The sequence below is a fragment of the Herpailurus yagouaroundi genome, unplaced genomic scaffold (genome assembly GCF_014898765.1).
Source record: "Herpailurus yagouaroundi ecotype Mexico unplaced genomic scaffold, PumYag 185, whole genome shotgun sequence".
In the NCBI taxonomy this organism is placed as follows: domain Eukaryota; kingdom Metazoa; phylum Chordata; class Mammalia; order Carnivora; family Felidae; genus Herpailurus; species Herpailurus yagouaroundi.
In genome coordinates, this window is record NW_024412416.1 from 20026287 (window position 1) to 20048716 (window position 22430).

Here is a 22430-nt window from a genome sequence, read left to right on the forward strand (position 1 = left end):
ACCTACATTAAAACTATTTAAAACAATCAACTGGAAAGAAATATCGACATGTTAACTCATACTTAGGTAGCGTGCATACTCATATCTATGTTTTTGGCTTATCTGTAACTTCAACAGCTTGGACACCCCATGATACCTAAGTACATTTCTCTAAGGTCACAAATAAAACCTCAGGGATATACACAGACTCTGGCTTCCCAGGATCTTTGGATGAGCTCTCTGCTTGGAAAATTTCCCACCTTGTACTGCCTGCTCAGAAATTTGCTTTCCCAGCTTCCCTAGACATGTTAGAGTCCAGGCCTATGACCTGGCATGTGCAGGCATGGCATGTTGATTTGGGACAGAGTGGCACATGGAGGGAGGTACTATAGGGAATCAGTTCTGGCAAGGGTGATGCAGAGACATGGAGCTTTGGGAGGGACCTGAGGCAGTGACGCCAGCTGTAGCATCCAGGGCCCAGTGTCAATGGTGGGACTGTGCCCAGTGACAGCAGAACAGGACTAAAATAGAACTAAGCTCTAAGAGCAGATCTCAATTTCTTTTTTTTTTTAAGTTTATTTATTTTTGAAAGAGAGAGAAAGAGAGAGAGAGAGAGAGAGAGAGAGAGAGAGAGAGAGAGAGAGGAGGTGCAGATAGAAGGGGACCGAGGATCCGAAGTGGGCTCTGTACTGAGAGTAGAGAGCTGGATGTGGGGCTTGAACTCATGAATTGTGAGACCATGACCTGAGCTGAAGTCAGATGCTTAACTGACTGATCCACCCAGGTGCTCCTAATTTCTTAAACATAAGATGGGAGGCAAAGATGTCCCATGTGGTTGCTGGGCTGTAGCATTTCCACATGCCATAGGACATGCCATCACAAGACATGTCGTCTGCCAGCTGGTGCCTTGACTGCTGATATGGCAATTCCCTAGTAGCAAATCCCACAATTCAGCTCAGTGACTTACTTCTTTTGCTAAAAAATTACTTCCATGGTCAGAAGGATTATTGTGTTTCTGACAGTCAAGGCTCAGTAAGTATTTACATGGTGCTGTTGTCAGAGGTATGGCAGGAAAGAAGAGCTAAGCAAAATCCAGAGTTGGTATCTTTGCCAGCAAGGAGAAGTCACTGGTCCTTGTATGATGAAAAGGATCCAGAAAGCTGACTTTTCCCCTGGGTTATGGTTCCATACCGGCGATCAGGATTGATCACTACTGATGGCAGATTGAGTCCTCGGAAGAGGCATAGCCAGACGGAACTTGGTGAGGCTCGTGTTGTTGAACCCATATCCCCTAGTGGCCGCTTCATTCATGAACCACCGAGTGGTCACTAGGGGAAGATGGAAGCTGATGGTAACCACAGAATGGGTCCTCTATATTTGAATATTAAACTCCTCAGGTTTGGACTGGGCACCACCAACTTCATGGCCTATTCTGAGCAAATATCCACATTCCTCTCCCCTAAATCTACTTGTCATCTATTTTCCAATCCAATTACTTCTAAGTCTCTGACCTTGTGGCCAGAGCAGTAACCAGAGCCTATGCATCAGTGGAAACCCATACCTCTGGCCATTTTTCCTTCCAGAGGAAGAGGACTAAGAGATGTACCACTCAAATTCCTGCACTTGAGGGCATTTCCCTTCCACATGTCATCCCTAAGTGGCACCGGGCTACAGTAGCTGTCTGGTCTCATTAGGTTTGTGCCAAAGTATTGTTCAGAGCCATTTGTGAACCAGGTTTAAATGTTTTTCTTCTAATGCTGACTGGGCGCCCCCATTAGGTAAACAACATGGACTGAAGGAGGGATGGTCATACAGCAAGAGGTGGTAATCTCAGTGTCCAGATGCAACTAGATCTTTGAAGGGCTTGGAATTGATAAAGATAACTCTTTAATTCTACTGAGTTCCAAAAAAGGCAAATGATGCAGTTTTAAGTCATTGTGCCTTTGTTTTCTTTGTTTTGGTTTCCTGATCTGGAAGATTCAATAAGAATTGATTACTTGCTGTTTGGATACTTGCTAATTATAAGGCAGGAGCCACCATTTTTTTCATAGTAATCTTATCTTGTTAGACATGATATTTAAGAATAAAAGGCGCCTGAGTAGCTCAGTCGGTTAAGTATCTGACTCTTGGTTTCAGTTCAGGTCATGATCTCATGGTTTTGTGACTTCGAGCCCTGTGTCAGGCTCTGTGCTGGCATGCGGAGCCTGCTTGGGATTCTCTCTTCCTCTCTCTCTGCTCCTACCCCCTCACAATCTCTGCCTCTTGCAAAATAAATAAATAAACTTTTTTAAAAAAGATTAATAGACATATAGCTTTTTTTTCTCCATATCACTTACCATTTCCCCCCATAGTTTTCTGAGAGAATGGCTATCATTCTTTCCACTGATCCCAAAATGGCTCGATGAATGATCACAGGGTTCTTCTTATCATCTCCATCCTTACTAAAAATGAAAATTATACATTTATGTATTTTCTTAAGATTCAGTAATAACTTTATCTTCTTATATTTAAAAGTTATTTTCCTGAACTAGGTAAAACAACGATTTCCTCATAAATCATCTTTAAGCCTATAATGTGCCACTTATTAGAAATAATAATACAAACCAAAGGGAAATAAAGTACATAATGTAGGAAAAAGCAAAATTATAATAGATCACTATTTCCATTATAAGTCAACTTATTATTTTTATTCTAAACTACTGGCTGATATCAGTTTACAAGCAATCTTGCAAATCATAATTTTTAAAAATTAACTTGATTTTGAACCATGGCTTACTCCACCAGTACTATATTGAACAGTTGTCAAAGACAATGAAGAAATAAGGAAAATGGATTTCTACAGTTGACGTGATATTATATATAGACCTGAAAGGCACCATGAAAAACCTGCTAGAACTGATAATATAATAGTAAAAACTGATAATATATTTAGTAAAGTCACAGGATACAAAATCAATGTACAGATATCTGTTGCATTTCTATACATCAATAATGAAGCAGCAGAAGGAGAAACTAAGGTATGAGCCCCATTTACAGTTGCATCAAAAACAATAAGATACCTAAGAATAAACTTAACCAAAGAGGTGAAAGACCTGTACTCTTAAAACTATAAAATACTGATGAAAGAAACTGAAGAAGACACAAAGAAATGCAAAGACGTTCCACGATCATGGATTGGAAGAACAAATACTGTTAAAATGGCTTTACTACCCAAAGCAGTCTGCATATTTAATGCACTCTCTATCAAAATACCAACAGCATTTTTCACAGAGCTAGAAAAACAATCCTAAAATTGTATGGAACCACAAAAGACCCTGAATAGCCAATGCAATCTTGAAAAAGAAAAGCAAAGCTGGTGGCATCACAGTTCCAGACTTTAAGTTTTATCACAAAACTGTAATAATCAAAACAGTATGGTACTGGCACAAAAATAGACACACAGATTAACAGAACATAACAGAAAACCCAGAAATGAACCCACAATTATACGGTCAATTAATTTTCAACAAAGCTGGGAATAACATCCAATGGGAAAAAGACAGTCTTTTCAACAAATGGTATTGGGAAAACTGGACAGCTACATGCAAAAGAGTGAAACTGGACTGCTTTCTTACACTATACACAAAAATAAATTCAAAACAGATTAAAAACCTAAATGTGAGACCTGAAACCATAAAAATCCTAGAAGGGAACACAGGCAGTAACTTCTGTGACATTGGTATTAGACTTTTTACCAGATAGGTCTCCTGTGGCAAGGGAAATGAAAGCAAAAATAAAGTATTGGGACAGCATCAAAATAAAAAGCTTCTGCACAGTGAAAGAAACAATCAACAAAACTACAAGACAACCTACAGAATGAGAGAAGATATTTGTAAATGACATATCCAATAAAGGGTTAGTACCCAAAATATATAAAGAACTTCTAAAACTCAACACAAAAAACTCCCCAAATAATCCAATTTAAAAATGGGCAGAAGACATGAATGGGCATTTTTCCAAAAGAAGACATCCAGATGGCAAACAGATACATAAAAAGATGTTCAACATCACTTACCATCAGGGAAATGCAAATCAAAACTACAATGAGATATCACCTCACACCTGTCAGAATGGGTAAAATCAATAACACAGGAAACAATTGGTGTTGGTGATGTGGAGAAAAGGGAACCCTCTTGTACTGTTGGTGGGAATGAAAACTAGTACAGCCACTCTGGCAAACAGTACGGAGTTTCTTCAAAAAGGTAAAAACAGAACTACTCTACAATCCAGCAATCAGACTATTAGGTATTTACCCCCAAAAGACAAAAATACTAATTCAAAGGGATACATGCAACCTGACATTTACAGAAGCATTACCTACAATAGCCAAATTATGGAAACAGCCCAAGTGTCCATCAATCAATGAATGGATAAAGAAAAAAAAAAATCACACAATAGAATATTATTCATCTATAAAAAAGAATGAAATCTTGCCATTTGCAATGACATGGATAGAGCTGGAGAGTATTATGCTAAGCAAAATAAGTCAGTCAGAGAAAGACAAGTGCCATATGATTTCACTCATATGCAGAATTTAAAAAACAAAACAAATGAACAAAGGTGGGGGAAAGAGAGAGAGGCAAATCAAGAAACATACTCTCAACTATAGAGAACAAACTGATGGTTACCAGAAGGAAGTGTGTGGATGGGTTAAATAGGTGAGGGGGATTGAGGGCACTTGTGATGAGCACCAGGTGTATGGAAGTGTTGAATCACCATATTGTACACCTGAAATTAATATTACATTTATGTTAATTAACTGGACTTTAAAACTTAAAAAATAATTTTAAAAAATGAGTATATTGCAGATATACTACTAGACATTTACTAGCCTGTATATTAATGTTTATTTTTATATTGCTAACATTCAAATGACAAATAATTAGCATATTAGTACTACATTATTTATCATATTCAATTACTCACCTAACATATGTAAGGTTAAATCTCACTGGTAGTTGGAAGTCCAGCTGAATTGTAGCACATTGATGGTGTCTGCCAATAGCATCCTTGATTTTTATATCAATCTGTAAATTAAATGGTGTTTACTTAAAGACAGCTTTTCCTTTTCCTTTAAATTTTACTCTTTTTGAGGCATAGAGTCTACTTACTTTAGGGCCATAAAATGCTCCATCTCCAGGGTTCATCTTCCATGGTTTTCCAAATTCCACCAAGCTGTTTTGTAGTTGCTATTTTTTTTTTTTTAAAGAAGAGAACATTTAAAACTTCCATTTCATTGTACATTTTTTTTTGGCCACATAGCTCAAAAAAGTAAGTTATTGCAAATTTTAATTATATTCTATTTTAGCTCAACATATATTTATTGGGCATGTTTTATATCCAATAAACTACTGAGCAAGGACTACATAAAGACAATTAAGTTGGTACTTGCTCTTATACACACTGTAACTGGGAAAATTAAAAGATAATGTACTAAGTTGTTTCAGTGAATTCCAGGCAAGTGTTTAGGGAGGGATTACTTCACCCTCCTGCCAGTGCAGCCCACCCTGCCCACACACTTCCCAGCTCTTTGTAGGTGAGGCCTCCACACATTAAAAGGCATGAAAGCTTTAATCTTTCTCCTTCATCCACTCTGTGTTTAGGTGGGTAAAAAGGCCAAAGGAAAGGGCCTTACCACTGGTCTCTTGCTTTTCTTCCACTGCCATATGTGTGGCTGGGGACAGGTATCCTTTATGATTTATGCAGGGGTGGGAGCAGGAGGCCCACTTGGATCTTCAGCCTGACACATATGTTCTTTCACTGTAGCTTGTAGTGAAGACCCTCAGTACTTATGGGTGATTGGGTATACACGTAAGTATTAATAAAAGTGTCTTTGGGTCTTCTGGCTATTCCCTATGCCAGCCTCCTTGAGAAGCACCTGTGCATTCCTAAGTCCCTGCCCAGCATACCACCAAACCACTATCCAAAGTCCTGTCAACACCTTGAGATATTGGTGCCCATGAAGGGGGCAACATCTGGGAGTAAAATGCTGCCAAGAGAAGTCAAAGCAGTGGTGATGCTGGGGGGCTAAAGCCAGAGTAATCAACAAAGCTGACTCCTGGGGTCCCAGCAGGCTTCCCCAGGATCTCAGTCAGAGTGCATCAGGTGCTGGTCTTGGCTGAGATCCCAGGAGGCTCCCTCAAGGGCCTGATCCTACTATAGCAGCTTGCATTCTACTTTGGACTGGAGAGGGATACCACCACAGACGCACTTCACAGGCTGGCAAGCCAGCCTCAGCCTTACTCTGTTTCTGAAAGGAGAACAGACACTGGAATATCCTCCCAGAAAAAATGAGGCCCTGCTACAGCAGGCAACTAAGTGATGGGGAGAAGTTAGGGAGCTCCCAGGGAGGAGAAAGAAAGGCCAGGTTTTGGGGAAGAGCATAAAGCAGGTGGCACTGATCCTCAGTGAGCCTCTGAGGACACAGTAATCATAAGGCCTGACAGGAATAGCCAAGGCTAAGAAAGCTTTCTGTTTATGCAAGGTATGGGAGGAAGTGTCTGTCTGAGAGGAGACTGAACCATTGTAGTTCACATATGTGGACACTGACTGCACCCTGGCAGAGGAAAAATCAAGATCTCCTTCTCTCTCTTGATGGTTCTCTATTCTCCTTTTCCAGGTAAACCAAGTCTCTGGCTCCTGATACACTGGTATGGTGCTGGGCTCTGCACATACTGATTTGTTTGGGACTGTGATGTGGGCTTGTAAGTTTCTTAAGGATCTTAGTGACTCTGGAAACTCTGGAAAAGTGGGATGCAGGAGAGATCTGGAGTGGTTCTAGCTCCCTGGAGCTTGTAGATTTACATAAGTTCCAGTAGCAGAGGCCAGACCAGGTCTGCTGAAGCATCAGCCCAGACTCCCTTCAGACTTATCTGAGTGGGAACTCTACAGCTGAATTTAGGTTAAATTAAAAATTTGGAGATAGAACATTCAATTCCCATTTCTTTTGGATTTTAATTTCTACAAGAAAAAGTTGATTTCCTTTAGGTCACAGATTTCCTGATGAAACTTAATAGGAAGCAGGACTCACATCATTTCAATCTAGGATATTTTTTGCTCCTGACATTTTGGTTATTTGGGCAAGCTTTCATCTGATGGTCATGCTGTATACCTCCCTAGTGATCTTTGCTGGGTTCCATAACTACACACAATCTGAGACAGAAAATAAGGTAATGGTGAATTGCTGACCCAGGAACAATTTGGCCTTGGGGCTGACTTAACTAATGTCTCTTTCAAAGCATTTTATATATATGAATTTCATATATATGAAATATTATATATATTATATATATAATATATATTATATATAATATATATATTATATATGAATATATATCATATATATGTATATTTCATATATATATGAATATATATATAAATACATATTCATCTCACTGATTCCCAGATCAGGGGTAGACATCATGAGAGAAATTCCCCAGAGTGGAAGGATTCTCATCTCCTAAGGGAACAATCAGTCAGCTAAAAGAGCAAAACAATGGTGGAACTGCCCACCCATTCTCCCTGTGCCAGGCCCACACCTGGTCCATCCACCTTTTAGCCCCCTGCACTCCATGAATGGAGTGATGATGATGATGATACTACTACTACTACTATTAATAAAACGAACATCTAACATTTACTGAACACCTACATGTGGCTGGCACTATGACAAACTTCTCATATAAATTATTTCACTTAAGCCCATCATAACCTTATGAAGTAGGTGTTATCACCATTATCATCATCATCATCATAATCATCATCACCATTTCACAGACCTTAATGCTTCAAGATTTCTATAATTCACTCATGGAGCTAACCTCTGAAACTAGGCAAAAAAGAGTCCAGAGCCAAGCTTTGTGGCCTCATTTCCTCTTCCTACTTCCATGTGGCTAGGCAGGTAAACTGAGTCAGCATCCTGGGGCAGGGTGTCTAATTTGACTTTCTTCCTCCATGCAAAAGACATGGAAAAAGGTCTATTTAGGATGGGCATGGGGCAGTGGGGAGGAGAAGGGTCTAATCAGATCTCAAGCCTAAACTGCTTCTACCCAGTCTCTGCCTGCCTCAGTGCCTAATAGAAAACTAATTGTTACACTATCATACAGTGCTCCTCTGATTCTTATTCCTTAAAGATTTGTGTGATAAGCATTTATGAGTATTCCATGAAGAGGTGGACCAAAAGGCTGGTCAGGGATTAGGCATTCCTGGGGTGTCTGGCCATAATACCATATTCATTTCTAGTAAAATCTGACACAGGAGATACACTATAGCCTTTTCAAGTTTGGTGAGAAAAAATAAGCAGCATGGTGAGCTCCTTAATCTTTGTTTTCCAAAGCTGAGATGTGATATGTGAGTCTCTGGGTGCCTCTCGACAGAGGACGGCACTAGAGGCTGTGACTTTGCAGGAGATTCAAGCATTGGGTGTGTGCATCTACATCTATGAGTCACACTAAGATGGATCAATGAGCAATAGCTTAAAATAAGCTGCACACACACCAAGAGTGCCTGCAAAGCAGAGGATTCCTTTAAAAACACGGGAAACTGGTATTAGTGACTGACATTGAAAGAGCACAAATAAAAAGTGTTTGAAACAAACGTGAGGTATTGTTATTATCACTGTTACAAAGAAAACTGGACAACCACCTTCTACAATCTTCATATCCTGTAACTTCCAATTTAAACATTTCTGTTGCAAAGCACTGTCACCTCCTCATGCAGGGTACCTGCAGAAACTCGGGTGGTTTCCATGCTCACAGAAATGAAGGGGGGCACTTTGTCTCTCCCTACCTTTTCAGCTTCATCCCATATCTCTACTTCTCCTAGGAAGTTTTCAGGCCTTGTTGACAAATTTAATTGAAAGGAGAAGCCAAATGTTGAGTAAACAGATTGCAAAAACTGCAAACACCCCTTTATTTCTTCTTCAATCTGAAATGAGAGCAAATGACATGTTCTAAATAGTTAACACCAAATCAAATCAGTTTCTGGCATTTAAAAGAATTCTCCATGTCAGATAGATATAAGGCATGTTTTTACTACACAGCTGATGACACTGTTTTGGTTGTTCATCCATTCCTTACTCAAATACTCAAGAAACGCCCACCGCACTCCAGGCGTGACCAGGCAACCAGCAGCTCCCAGTCCAGACAAGGCTACCTCACCATGAGCAATGCCACACAAAAGGGGGAAGAGTGGCTGTCCAGAGGGAGTGATAGCCAAGCTGCTGTGACAACAGGATAAGTAAGAGTTCTCCATGGAAAGCGAGGGGGAGGAGCTTCTGGAGCAGAGGAAATGCTAAGAGTGAGGGCCTAGAGGAGAGAGGGGCAGGCTAGGGCAGGGCAGCTCCAGGAAGCTGCTGTGGGACCACGTTGTGTATGAGACGGAAGAGCGGCACAGAAGGGAAGTTGGTAGGTGATCAGTCTAGGGGCAGACAGGGACCAGAGAAAATTAAGGATCTTCAAAGTCAGGGTAGTGTCTGCACTTTTTACCCTGAGAGCAATGGGAAACCAATGAAGGGTTCTTCAGCAAGAGACAAACACAATCCCATCGGTTCCTTTCATGGGAAGTGGACTGGCAAGACTAGAAGCCAGGCACATTGGGAAGCTGGTAGGGTCATTTAGGAGGGAGATGATGGTAGTTTGAACCAAAGAGAAGCAGCTGGAATGCAAGGAATTTGTGCCAAGTGCTGGAAATTCAGGAATGGATGAACAAAATTACTCAGGAATTAACAATACATTTAGGGAGAGCTATCAATAGGGCTTATGGTTAATTGGACATGAGGAGTAAAAAGTAAAGGGCACCTGGATTCCTGGCCTGGGCAGTGGACAGGACGTTGGTGCATCCACTGAATGAGTGACCAGGGAAGGGTGAGGCAGTGGTGTGAAGGCAAAAGCGGGGACTGATTTTACACATGGCAAATGTGAGGATGCTTGTGATGGCCAGGGAGACATGTCTACCAGGCCCTGTCAGATTGAGATCTGGTGCTCCAGAGGGACAGCTGAGATGCAGGTGAAACTGGCAGCTAGCTGAGCCTACAAAGTAACTGAGGCCCCAGAGAGTGTGGTGAGATCAGAGCTAGGGGCTGTGAGGGTGTGGGGAAAGGAGGGCACATTTAAATGCAAACGGGATAGCTGCCCCCAAAACCAGACACATTTAGGAGAGAGGAGACAGGCAAGGATCTGCGTTTTGTCACTATGGATCAGTTTGAATTTTTCAGATGTTTTATCCATGGAATCATGCAGTAGATGCTCTATTTTTGTCTGGCTTTTTTTCACTCAGAATAATTATTTGGAGATAGATACACTTGTGTTATACGTATCAATAAATCATTCCTTTTTTTTTTAAGTTTATTTATTTATTTTGAGAGAGACAGAGAGAGAGAGGGAGGGAATATCCCAAGCAGGCTCTGTTGTCAGCACAGAGCCCAATGCAGGGCTGAATCTCAGGAACAATGAGACAATGACCTGAACCAAAATCAAGAGCCAGACACTTAACTGACTGAGTCACCCAGGTGCCCCTACATCATTCCTTCTTGTTTAGTAGTTTTCCATTGTACCACAGTTTCTTTTTATTTCCACCTATTATTGGGCATTAGGGTTATTCCTATATTGTGGCTATTTCAGATAAAGCTGCAATAAATGTTTGTGCTCAAGTCTTTGTAGGGATGTGTGCTTTCTTTTTCTCTTGGGGGCAAAAAAAAAGGAGTGAGATGGCTGGGTCATACAGGAGGTGTGCATTTAACTTTTTAAGAAACTAGTGAACTCTTTTTGAAAGTGATTGTACCATTTTACATTCCCATGAATGGGCCTGTCATATGGTGGATTACATTGACAGGTGTTCTGACACTGAATCAGCCTCACATCCCTGGAGGCTAAACCTCAATTGCTCATGATGTGGAATTATTTTTATATATTGTTTAATTCTATTTGCTAATATTATGTTAAGGACTTTTACATCTGTATCCATGTGGGATACTAGTCTGTAGTTTTGTCTGGTTTTGGTATTGGTTAAAAGTAGCTTCATAAAATTAACTAGGAAGTATTTTCTCTTCTATTTCAGAACAGAGTATACAGAATTGGTACTAATTCTTCTTTAAATGTTCAATAGCATTCAGTGAAAAAATCTGAGCCTAGAGATTTCTTTTGGGGAAGTTTTAAAATTATAAATTCGATTTCTTTAATAGTGACAAAGCTTTTCAAATGATCTATTTCTATCAGGTGATTTTATGGTAGTTTGTACTTTTTAAGGAGTAAGCTCATTTCAAATAAGTTGTTGAGCTGATTTATGTAGAGTAGTTTATTACATTCATTTATTATGCTTTTGATGTCTTCAAGGTCTTTAGTGATATCCCCTATTGATTCCTGATATTGGTAATTTCTGTCTTCCCAGTTTTTTTCTTTCTTTGTCTTGAAGGAAGTTTGCCAATTTTGTTAATCTTTTTAAAAAAGTTTTTTAACTCATTAATTTTTCCATTGTTTTTCTGTTTTCAATTTCATTGATTTCTGCTCTTGTCTTTATTGATTTATTGCTTCTTATTTTGGGTTTATTTTGCCCTTCCTTTTTTCTAGGTCTTGCAGTGGGAGTCTAGATATTGATTTGAGACTTTTCTTCTTTTATAATACATGTATTTAATGCTATTAACTTTTTAGCACTGTTTTTGCTGTGCCCCACAAATTTTGAAATTATATTTCCATTTTAATAGATTATTTTAACCATCTACATTTAATATGTTAGGACTTAAGTTTGTCTTTTTCGTTGTTTATATTGTTTCCTTCTTGTACTGTCTTATTATTCATTTTTCTTTTCTTTTTCCTGCCTTTCTATCACCTAATTTAGTATTTTTTAGAATTCCATTCTTATTTATCTATTTTTAGCATATATCTATCTGTGTATATTTTTCCCCCAGTGGTTTCTCTAGATATTACATAACAGTTTACTGATGTCATCATTTTATCACTTCAAGTACAGAAACCTTACGTCCCTTTACTCCATTTATAGTATAATTTTCTTAGATGTTTCTTCATACATATGCTGAGAACCATATCAGACAGTGTTATAATCTCTGCTTCAACCATCAAGCATAATTTAGAAAACTCAAAAGGCAAAGGGAAATATATTTATCTTTCTTAGAGTACTTCCTAGAGCCATTATTTTAAGGTAGGTTTTGATTTCCCCTTCATTCCTGAAGGGTATTTTTTATGGATATAGAATTCTGGGTTGACAGTTCTTTCAGCATTTAAAAAGTGTTGTTCACTTCCTTCTAACATCCATGGTTTTTGATGAAAAATTTCCTTTTGTGCAAAAAAAATTTTTCTTAAAGATAATGTTGATCACTCTCCCATTGCTTTCAAACATTTTCTTTATCATTAGTTTTCAGAAATTTGGCTATGATGTGCCTTGGTGTGGATTTCTTTGGGTTTATCCTTTTGGGAGTTTTCTCAGCTTCTTGAATCTGTAGGCTTATGTCTTTTGCCAAAGTTGGAAGTTTCAGCCATTATGTCTTTGAGTATGTTTCACCTACATCCTTATTCCCCTCTTCTTCCAGAACTCTGGTAACATAAATATTAGGCATTTTGTTTTAGTTCCACTAGTCTCTGAAATTTTGTTCATTTTTATTTCAGTCTCTTCTCTTTGTTGTTCAAACTAGGTAATGTCCATGGTTGTCTTCAAGTTCACGGATTTTTTTTTCTCTGTCCCCTCCATTCTGCTCATGAATCCATCTACTATTTTATTTCAGTTATTATATTTTTCACTTATAAGATTTACATTTGGTTCTTCTTTAGATCTCTTATTTCTTTCCTGAGATTTTCTATTTCTTTGTTGAAACTTTTTTATCATTTGTTTCAAGTGTGTCTGTAATTGCTTGCTAAGGCATTCTTATGATGGCTCCTTTAAACGAGATATCTTAGTGAGATAATGCTAATATCCTTGTCATCTCCACATTAGTGTTCATAGATTGTCCATTTTCATTAAGTTGAGATTTTCCTAGTTCTTGGCATGATGTTTGACTTTTGATTTATAAAATTTAAAGTTTGGGCAGTATAAGACCTTTAATTTTATTTAAACCTTCTGTTTTAGCTGGCTTCCACAGACTTCACTCCAACTAGAGGATGAAGTACTTCCTGGTTACTGCAAAGTGGGAATAGATGATCTAGGTTTCCCACTGGGGGGTCATGACTGCTGGTGACAGTGGGATTTCTGGTACTCCACTAGGTTTCCTCTGATAACACCTTGTCAGGGAGGAGTATCTTGTTACTGTGGCCATTACTGACCACATTGAGTTCGTGGCCTCATTACTGTGGGGTGGTAGTAAAAGTCCTATCTTTCCACTAGACCTTCCCTGACACCACTCAAGCAGGGAGGCACCTTGTTACTGCCAGATGAGGGTGGAAGTCTATGCCCACATGATACTCCACTGATACTATAAGGTGTGTGGGAGGTCTTTGTTAACGTCCAGCAAGAATGTGAAAAATAGGTATTATTTTTTCTTCCAGTGCTTGGTAGAATTCACCAGTGATTCCATAATGGCTTGAAGTTTTCTTTGTGCAAAGCCTGTTCAGTTCCAATTCAACTTCTTTAATAGACACAGGGCTAGTCAGATTATCTACTTCTTGAATGAAGTTTGGTAGTTTGTCTTTCAAGGAAATTTGTCCATTTTATCTAAATTGTCAAATTTACTGGTATAAAATTGTTCATAATATTGCCTTGGTATTCTTTTACTATCTATAGAACCTGAAATAATGCCATGTCTCTCATTTCTAGTATTTTTAATTTGTACCTTCTCTTTTTCTTCTGATCAGTCTAAAAGTTTATAAATTTTATTGATCTTCTCCGAGAAATAGACTTTGGTTTTTACTGATATTTTCATTGTTTTTCTTTTTTTATATTTCACTGATTTCTGTGTTATTTTCTAATATTTACTTCTGATGTAATTTGGGTTTTTTTGTTGTTTTTTTTAGTTTATTAAATGGAAGCTGATGTCATTGATATACATATTTCTGATATAGGCATTTAGTGCTACAAATGTCCCTCCAAGTATCATTTTAATGGCATCCCATAAATTTTGATGTATTGTATTTCATTTCATTTGATATATAATACTTTCTAATTTCCTCTTTGATCTCTTCTTTGATCCATGTATTATTTAGAAGTGTGTTATTTACTTTCTAAATATTTGAGGATTTTCCAGATAGCTCTCTGTTACTGATGTCTACTTTAATTCTCCTGTGACCAGAGAACATATTTTGTGTGAATTGAATCCCTTTAAGTTTGTTGAGAATTTATTTAGTCCCAGAATATGGTCTATCTTGGTAATTTGTGTGCATTTTCAAAGAATGTATACTCTGCTGTTATTGGTTGAAGTGTTCTATGAATGTCAATTAGGTCAAATCATTTGATAGTGGCCTTTTTCATGACAATTTTTACTTGAAGTGACCTAAAAACCTGAAAAAGTAAACTCTCACTTCTACACAATGTTGAAAAACAAACAAAAAACCACAAAATTCTACCAAATCCCTTAAAATATTCCACTTAGTGTATTTAAGTTAATAAAACTGGAGGAAACTTTAAAGAAAAAAATAATACATTTCATGACTAGAGATTACTGATCTGTTACCCAAATTAGAGGATCGCAAAATGTTAGATCTGAAGGAGACTTCAGAGACAAGACCAAAGATCTTATTTTACAGCGACTCTGAAACTAAGAGATGTGTCCAAGGCAACACACTGAATTTATGCCAACCATGCTTCATCCTGTATTACTGTTTACCTGCTCTACTGTGCAGAAGATGTGGGCATCATCCTGCTGGAAGCGTCTAACTCGAGTCAAGCCACTTAAAGTTCCCGACAATTCATTCCTGTGAAGAACTCCAAAATCAGCAAATCTTATAGGCATTTCCCTCCATGATCGCGGACGATGGGCAAACATTAAACTAGAAAAGATGCAACGACACATAGCTTGTACTTAGCACGGCAAAGATTAAGTAATTATCTAAATAATAAGTTACAATGACGCCTCAAGACTTGTAAACACCTTATTCTGGTTCTTAGATCACCAGTTTAAAAACAAATTCTAGGAATTATTGAACCTTGAATTTATATCACTGCAGTACTCTGAGAAAGGACCCTGTCTGTCCTCTCTTCCAGAAATTCTGTTCCATATTCTTATTTACCCAATGAATTTCCACTTACTGTGTACAATTTACTTCAAAGTCTACTTTTTTGTGTGTAAGTTTATTCATGTGGAGAAAGACAAAGAGAGTGAGTAGGGAAGGGGCAGAGAGAGAGAGGGAGAGAGAGAATCCCAAGCAAGCTCCGCACTGTCAGTGTGGAGCCCAATGCGGGGCTCAAACTCACAAAACATGAGAGCATGACCTGAGCCAAAGTGGGATGCTCAACCGACTGAGCCACCCAGGCGCCCCCTCAAGGGCTACTTCTTAAGTAAAGCCCTCTTGGACACTTCTGTAGGCAGGGCTGGGCAGTCTGCCCTCAGGCTCCAAGAACATCTGGAATGTGCCATTATTTTGGCACTGAACCTAATTGTTTTTTCAACATTTTTATTTATTTTTGAGAAACAGAGAGAGAAAGAGTGCAAGCAGGGGAGGGGCAGAGAGAGAGAGAGGAAGACACAGAATCCAAACCAGGCTCCAGGCTCTGAGCTGTGAGCACAGAGCCTGATGCGGAACTTGAACCCATGAACTGTGAGATCATTACCTGAGCTGAAGTCAGATGCTTAACCGACTAAGCCACCCAGGCACCCCAGATTTGCTTCACTTTTAATACTCACCAATGCCCTGGACAGTTCATGGGCTTAAGGGCAAAAGTGTCCTTTTCAATATCAAAGGTAAACATGTTCTCACTGTAATGCTGCCAGTGGCCTGAGGTTTCCCAAAGCCTGCTGTTGTACATGTTGGGAGAGAGCACCTCTGTGAAGTTACGTTGGTGATATTCCTCCTTTAAGATAAATGCGTTGAATGTTAAAATGTGGCACGACAGATCACAATTCCACACGAAGTAACACCAGGTGCAAATATTTTTAACTTAGGATTACATCTTTTTTTTTTTTAATGTTTATTATTTATTTTTGAGAGAGGGAGAGGCAGAGTGCAAGCTGGGGAGGAGCAAAGAGAGAGAGGGAGACACAGAATCGAAAGCAGGCTCCAGGCTCCCAGCTGTCAGCACAGAGCCCGACGTGGGGCTCGAACTCACGAACCAGGAGATCACAACCTGAGCCAAAGCCAGACGCTCAACTGACTGAGCCACCCAGGCGCCCCTGGGATTGCATCTTATATTAATTCCTGGTTAAGGTGCCCTCAGTTTTAGGTGTCGTACTCTCTGGGTCATGAAGGTTAGATTAATGTACTCTCAGTATAATTTTCATATTAAGTATCTTTATTTTATATTATACAACTGCATATAGTCCATGTTTTAATTCTTTGAAAATTAGTAATTGAAATTATATATAATTACATAAAACATCTATTATATGTATCATATACTATTATATATTATATTATTATGTATACATAAGCTTTCTATAACTACAAACTCCCAAATCCTGCTATATTCTAGATAAACAGCAGGATTTTTTCTATACTGAAGAGGTAAAATAATTTCATAACTCAATAAGCCTGAATGCTACATTGCATGCAAATTTACTTTTGATCTATTTAGTTTTATCATTATTTTTAAAAGTTTATTTACTTATTTTGAGAGAGAGAGAGAGAGAGAGAGAGAGAGAGAGAGAGAGACAATGAGCAGGGGAGGAGCAGAGAGAGAGAGAATCCCAAGCAGGTTCCAGGCTGTCAGTGCAACAGGGGCTGTCAGAGCCCAACACGGGGCTTGATCCCACAAACTGAGATCATAACCTGAGCTGAAATTCAGATTGGTTGCTTAACTGACTGAGTCACACAGGTGCCTCTGATCTATTTAGTTTTAAATAGAAATGAAGCTGAGAATTTTAATTTTTATCATATGAAGTGTTTGAAATCTATAAAGTCATGAACTGGCTTTTCTCCCTCCTTCCCTGTAAATGGCTTCCCTACTTCAATCACTGAGGACAGGAAAAGAGAGTCAACCGAAGTACTTATTTTAATTTTTGTTTCTTCAGATAGCAATCAGATGACCTTTGTTGCTGGTTTCCTAGGTTCTTACCCTCTGCTAATCACTTAAGAAATACCTGGTACAGGGGCGCCTGGGTGGCGCAGTCGGTTAAGCGTCCGACTTCAGCCAGGTCACGATCTCGCGGTCCGTGAGTTCGAGCCCCGCGTCGGGCTCTGGGCTGATGGCTCAGAGCCTGGACCCTGTTTCCGATTCTGTGTCTCCCTCTCTCTCTGCCCCTCCCCCGTTCATGCTCTGTCTCTCTCTGTCCCAAAAATAAATAAACGTTGAAAAAAAAATTTAAAAAAAAAAAAAAGAAATACCTGGTACAAATCTAGACCACCATATTTTAATGAAGTAAAAAAAAATATTTTTCACAATTAAAAAAGTCTGAAACATGACATTTTAAAATTACTAACACTTAAAAGGATGCTATTTGTTACTCTTTGGCAGAGCATCTTTTCAGCCACTCGTGGATAGCTGGGTGTCAGCCATTCAGTAAGCTGCTTTACCTAGCCTTCATTTTTACTAAATGAGAAAGTTTTAACAAAAGTATAGGTTATTACAAATAGCACTAATTATTTTGTGGCTATGTCAGATACCGCTATATATTCAGATTAAACAAGGTCCCCAAAATTGAAGAACTGTTGGTGTGTTTGCTTATTTGTTTTTACTAGAGACTAGTTTAAAGCTTGGCTCAGAGATGATGATGAATCGATTTTTAAACCACTCTGGGTACAATTGCTACTCATGTTAGCAATTCATGTATTTGGGAATGATTTTAAAGTATGTCTTAGGGGTGTCTGGGTGGCTCAGTTGGTTAAGAGTCCAACTTCGGCTTAGGTCATGATCTCGCAGTTTGTGAGTTTGAGCCCCGCGTTGGGCTCTGTGCTGACAGCTCGGAGCCTGGAGCCTGCTTGGGATTCTGTGTCTCCTCCTCTCTCTGCCCCTCCCACGCTCATGCTCTGTCTCTGTCTCTCAATAATAAGTAAACACTTAAAAAAAATTTTTTTAACTATGTCCTATGAAGGGAATGTCATTATGTCTACTGCTTACTTAGTTTAGCAAAAACCAACTATAACTACCATCTACATGCCTCATCTCTATACATTATAACATACACATGAAATATATGTATTGTTTTGTTTTTCTTATACACACATGCATACATGTAAGAGAAAGATAAGGCAAACTGGCAAAATGTTAAAAATTGATGAATCTAGATGAAAGATACATGGATGTTCAGTGTACTGCACTTTAACTTTCTGTAGATTTGAATTTTTCAAAAGAAAAAGTTGGGGAAAAATATATCTCATACCATTTCATCAATTTATTTCTCTAAAGAGTAAAGAATATCAAGTGCTGGCAAAGAATACAGCCATGCTGGTTGAGAGGTCTACAGCTCAGTCTGGTCTCCTGAAGAAACCCTGATCACTTATTCTGAAGATTAAAAATCATATTTCATCCATGGGAATGCAAGTTGGTGTAACCACTCTGGAAAAAAGTATGGAGGTTCCTCAAAAAACTAAAAATAGAACTACCCTACAATCCAGCAATTACACTACTAGGCATTTATCCACAGCATACAGGTGTTTCAAAAGGACACATGCACCCCCATGTTTATAGCAGCACTATCAACAATAGCCAAAGTATGGAAAGAGCCCAAATGTCCATCAATGGATGAATGGATAAAGAAGATGTCGTGACTGTATATATATATATATATATATATATATATATACACAATGGAGTATTACTTGGCAATCAAAAAGAATGAAATCTTGCCATTTGCAACTGTGTGAATGGAACTGGACGGTATTATGCTAAGTGAAATTAGCCAGAGAAAGACAAAAATCATATGACCTCACTCATATGAGGACTTCAAGAAACAAAACAGATGAACATAAGGGAAGGGAAACAAAAATAATATAAAAGCAGGGAGGGGGACAAAACAGAAGAGACTCATAAATATGGAGAACAAACTGAGGGTTACTGGAGGGGTTGTGGGAGGGGTGAAGGGCTAAATGGGTAAGGGGCACTAAGGAATGTACTCCTGAAATAATTGTTGCACTATATGCTAACTAATTTGGATGTAAATTTTGAAAAATAAAAAATAAAATTAAAAATAAATAAATAAATAAATAATTTAAAAAAAAGAAGGAAGCCCTATACTCAGCTGCTGCTTTATGTAGCCAATGTAGATCATGATTTCTTCCAGCTTAAAAATGTTTCATGTCTTTGACTTACTTCAGGCTTCTAAGGGAAACTTCCATTATCTCTGAGAAAGCAGTAACTGAATGTGGCCTCCTCACTATAGGGAGAGTAGCTCATGGCCAGTGATGGCACCCTGCCTCCCCCAGGTCCTGACCAGGCAATCAGAATGCTGGCCAAAGAGACACACTTGCGCTGTTCAGAATGCTTGTATAAAAATCTCACAAACAGCAAAATGGGTGAAGGGGAATGGGAGATACAGGTTTCAAGTTGTGGAATGAATAAGTCATAGGAATAAGATGCACCGTTAAGGAATATAGTCAATGATATTGTAATAACAATGTATTGGCTAGATGGTAGCCACCCTTGTGGTGAGCTTAGCATGAAGTCTAAACTTGTGCAATCGCTATGTAGTACACCTGAAACTCATGTCACATTGTGTATCAACTATACTCAAAGACAAAGTCTCAAATAGCAGCTTATTCACTGATTGAGTTCTCACTGTGGCCTGGCATTGTTGCCAGGGTAGCAAGAGTGAGCAAAACAATCCTATCTGTGCCATCCGTAGGGACAGTTCACCATTGTCCTCTGGTGGGGGACAGATGAAAAAAGATACAATTCCATTATTAGAGTTTAACGAGGACCTGCATAGGAGAGGTAGAAGTTGCTATCTAAAGCATCTCTATGTCCACTTTGTTGGTTCCACATTGAGTTTTTCAGTCAAAATTGTAATACATGTCACGACAGAGCACATAAAATGGCACACTGGAAATTATCTCCCTAACATAAAAGAGACATGGATGGTGGGGGAGGGTGGGGTGGGAAAGGGAGCAAGAAATGATGTGATGATGAAAATACTATAATCATTTGACCCTTTTTGACCTTTCAGAGAAGCTTAAATATGTTATATCAAGGGAGGCCACTTAATAAGTGAAACATTGGTACATTTGTCTGACATAAAGTGGGAAAAGGAAGTGAAGAAAACTTTTAGTATATTTCCATGTTAACAAAACAGTCTTATTTTTAAAATTAATTACTTATGTAAAGAATATTTTTAAGGCAATGGAAATAACTCTCTATGATATCATAATGCTGAACACATGTCATTATACATTTGCCCAACCCATAGAATATATATCACCAAGAGAGAACCCTAATGTAAATGAGGGACTTTGGGTGACTGTGATGTGTCAATATTGGCTCATCGATGTAACAAATACATCACTCTGTGGGGTGCTGTTGTGATGGGGCACACTATGCATGTGTAGGGGCCAGAAGTATATGCGAAATCTGTACCTCCCTCTCAATTTTGCTGCAAACCTAAAGCTGTTTTAAAAATAAAGTTTTAATTAAAAAAATCATATTTCATCCTGCAATACTAGTTTCAGGCCATTGAAGGTACTGAATCTCTACCTGTACCTGGTGATCTGGCTACCTGAAAGCACCTAAATATCAAGGCCACAGAGCAATGCTTCCCAGCAATTTTCATTATAAAAACTACAGAAATTCCACTTAAATGGCTCCTTCCCCAAGCCACACTAAAATAACAGAATTTTTATAAAAGCAAAAATCTACAAGGTCAAGGGGAAAGGAGGAGAGATAAAAGCTATATAGTTAAGAATCTGTAAAGTAGATGAACAATTGCCTTGGCAGACCTGGGGAAGCTGAAAACTGAATGGGAGAATCCCAGAAGCAAGTCTGCTTTAGCTGGGTATAGATTTCTAGGTTTCACTTTTTTTTTTTTTTTAAGTTTATTTATTTTGAGAAAGAGAGCAGGGGAGAGACAGGAAGAGAGTGAGAACCCCAAGAACCTCTGCATTGCCAGCATGGAGTCTGATGAGGGGCTTGATCCCACAAACCATGAGGTCATGACCTGAGCTGAAATCAAGAATCAGACACTTAATTGACTGAGCCACCCAGGAGCCCCATTTAGGCTTAATATTTTTAAGGCATTGTTTTGTCTTCTGTTTTTTAGTGTTCCATTGAAAATGTCATTCCATTCTGATACCTAGTCCTATGTCTATGGCTTTCTCTCTGAGGAGACTTAGGATCTTTTCTTTATCCATAAAGTTTTGGAATCTCTCAGTAAGGCACCTTAGTTCCCAAGGAAAGAATGCTTTCACCAAAAATCCCAGACATACTTCTGTTGGGATTTGCCACTGTCCCTGGCCCATTTGGGGTCCCCTATGCTAGTTAACCAAAAGGCAAAGAATGACTTGCTCTTCTGGCCAGGATGACTGACCCAAATTGTTGAGAAGGATTGTGCTGCTGTTAAACAACGGAATAAGAAGGGCTGTGTCTGGAATCAGTGAGGAGCCTTAAGCATTTCCACATCTAACAGTGATAGTCAGTGGGGAAACCCTGGTAACCTAAAAAAGAGAGGATCATGAAGAGCTTGGATCCTGTGGGAAGACAATTTGGGTCATCCACTGTTATGAGTTGAATGGTGTCCCTCAAGAAAGGCACATTGAAGTCCTAACCCCAGGACACCAGAATGCGGACTTTTGGGGAAACGGGGCCTTTACAGAGGTGATCATCTTAAGATTTGGTCATTAGAGTGGGCTCTAATCCAATATGACTGGTGTCCTTATAAAAGGGGGGAATTTGGACAGAAACAGACACATATAGAGGGAAGATGATGCAAAGCCACACAGGGAGAAGGCCATGTGAGGGCTGGGGTGGAGGCATCAACAAGCTGAGCATCGCCAGCAATGGTTGACAAACCACTGCTAGCTGGGAAGAGTGGAAGAAGGACTCACCCACAGGTTCCAGAGGGAGCATAGCTCACCAATGCCTTAATTTACACGTCTGGCCTCCAGAACTGCAAGACAATACATGTCTGTTGTTTTAAGCCACTCTGTTACAGTGCTTTGTTAGGCACTCTATGAAACTAATGCATTCGCCAAATGAAATGCTCTTTCCATCTGAGATACTGGAGGGACAAGGAGAATATGGAATGGGTGGTGGAGGAAGGAAGGTCTGATTTATTAACTTAGGCTTTGTGTCCATCTACAGAGCCTGGGGCTGGAACTGTTAACACTGAATTATTTCTTTTCTCTGAATACATGAAGAACACTGATGGTGGCTAATGTCACATTTTAATTTTT

General features: G+C 39.0%; 1 protein-coding gene across 1 annotated transcript in view; it reads right to left on the bottom strand.

Moving 5' to 3' along the window:
• TARS3 (threonyl-tRNA synthetase 3) overlaps positions 1 to 22430 on the bottom strand; it is a 63733-nt gene that overhangs the window by 5116 nt on the left and 36187 nt on the right. The window contains exons 11-16 of the mRNA XM_040493815.1: positions 15800 to 15966; positions 14783 to 14945; positions 8806 to 8943; positions 5130 to 5207; positions 4945 to 5045; positions 2316 to 2420 (exon numbers count right to left, since the gene is read on the bottom strand). Of these exons, the coding sequence (XP_040349749.1) occupies positions 2316 to 2420; positions 4945 to 5045; positions 5130 to 5207; positions 8806 to 8943; positions 14783 to 14945; positions 15800 to 15966 (752 nt within the window). The remainder of the gene's footprint in view (positions 1 to 2315; positions 2421 to 4944; positions 5046 to 5129; positions 5208 to 8805; positions 8944 to 14782; positions 14946 to 15799; positions 15967 to 22430) is intronic.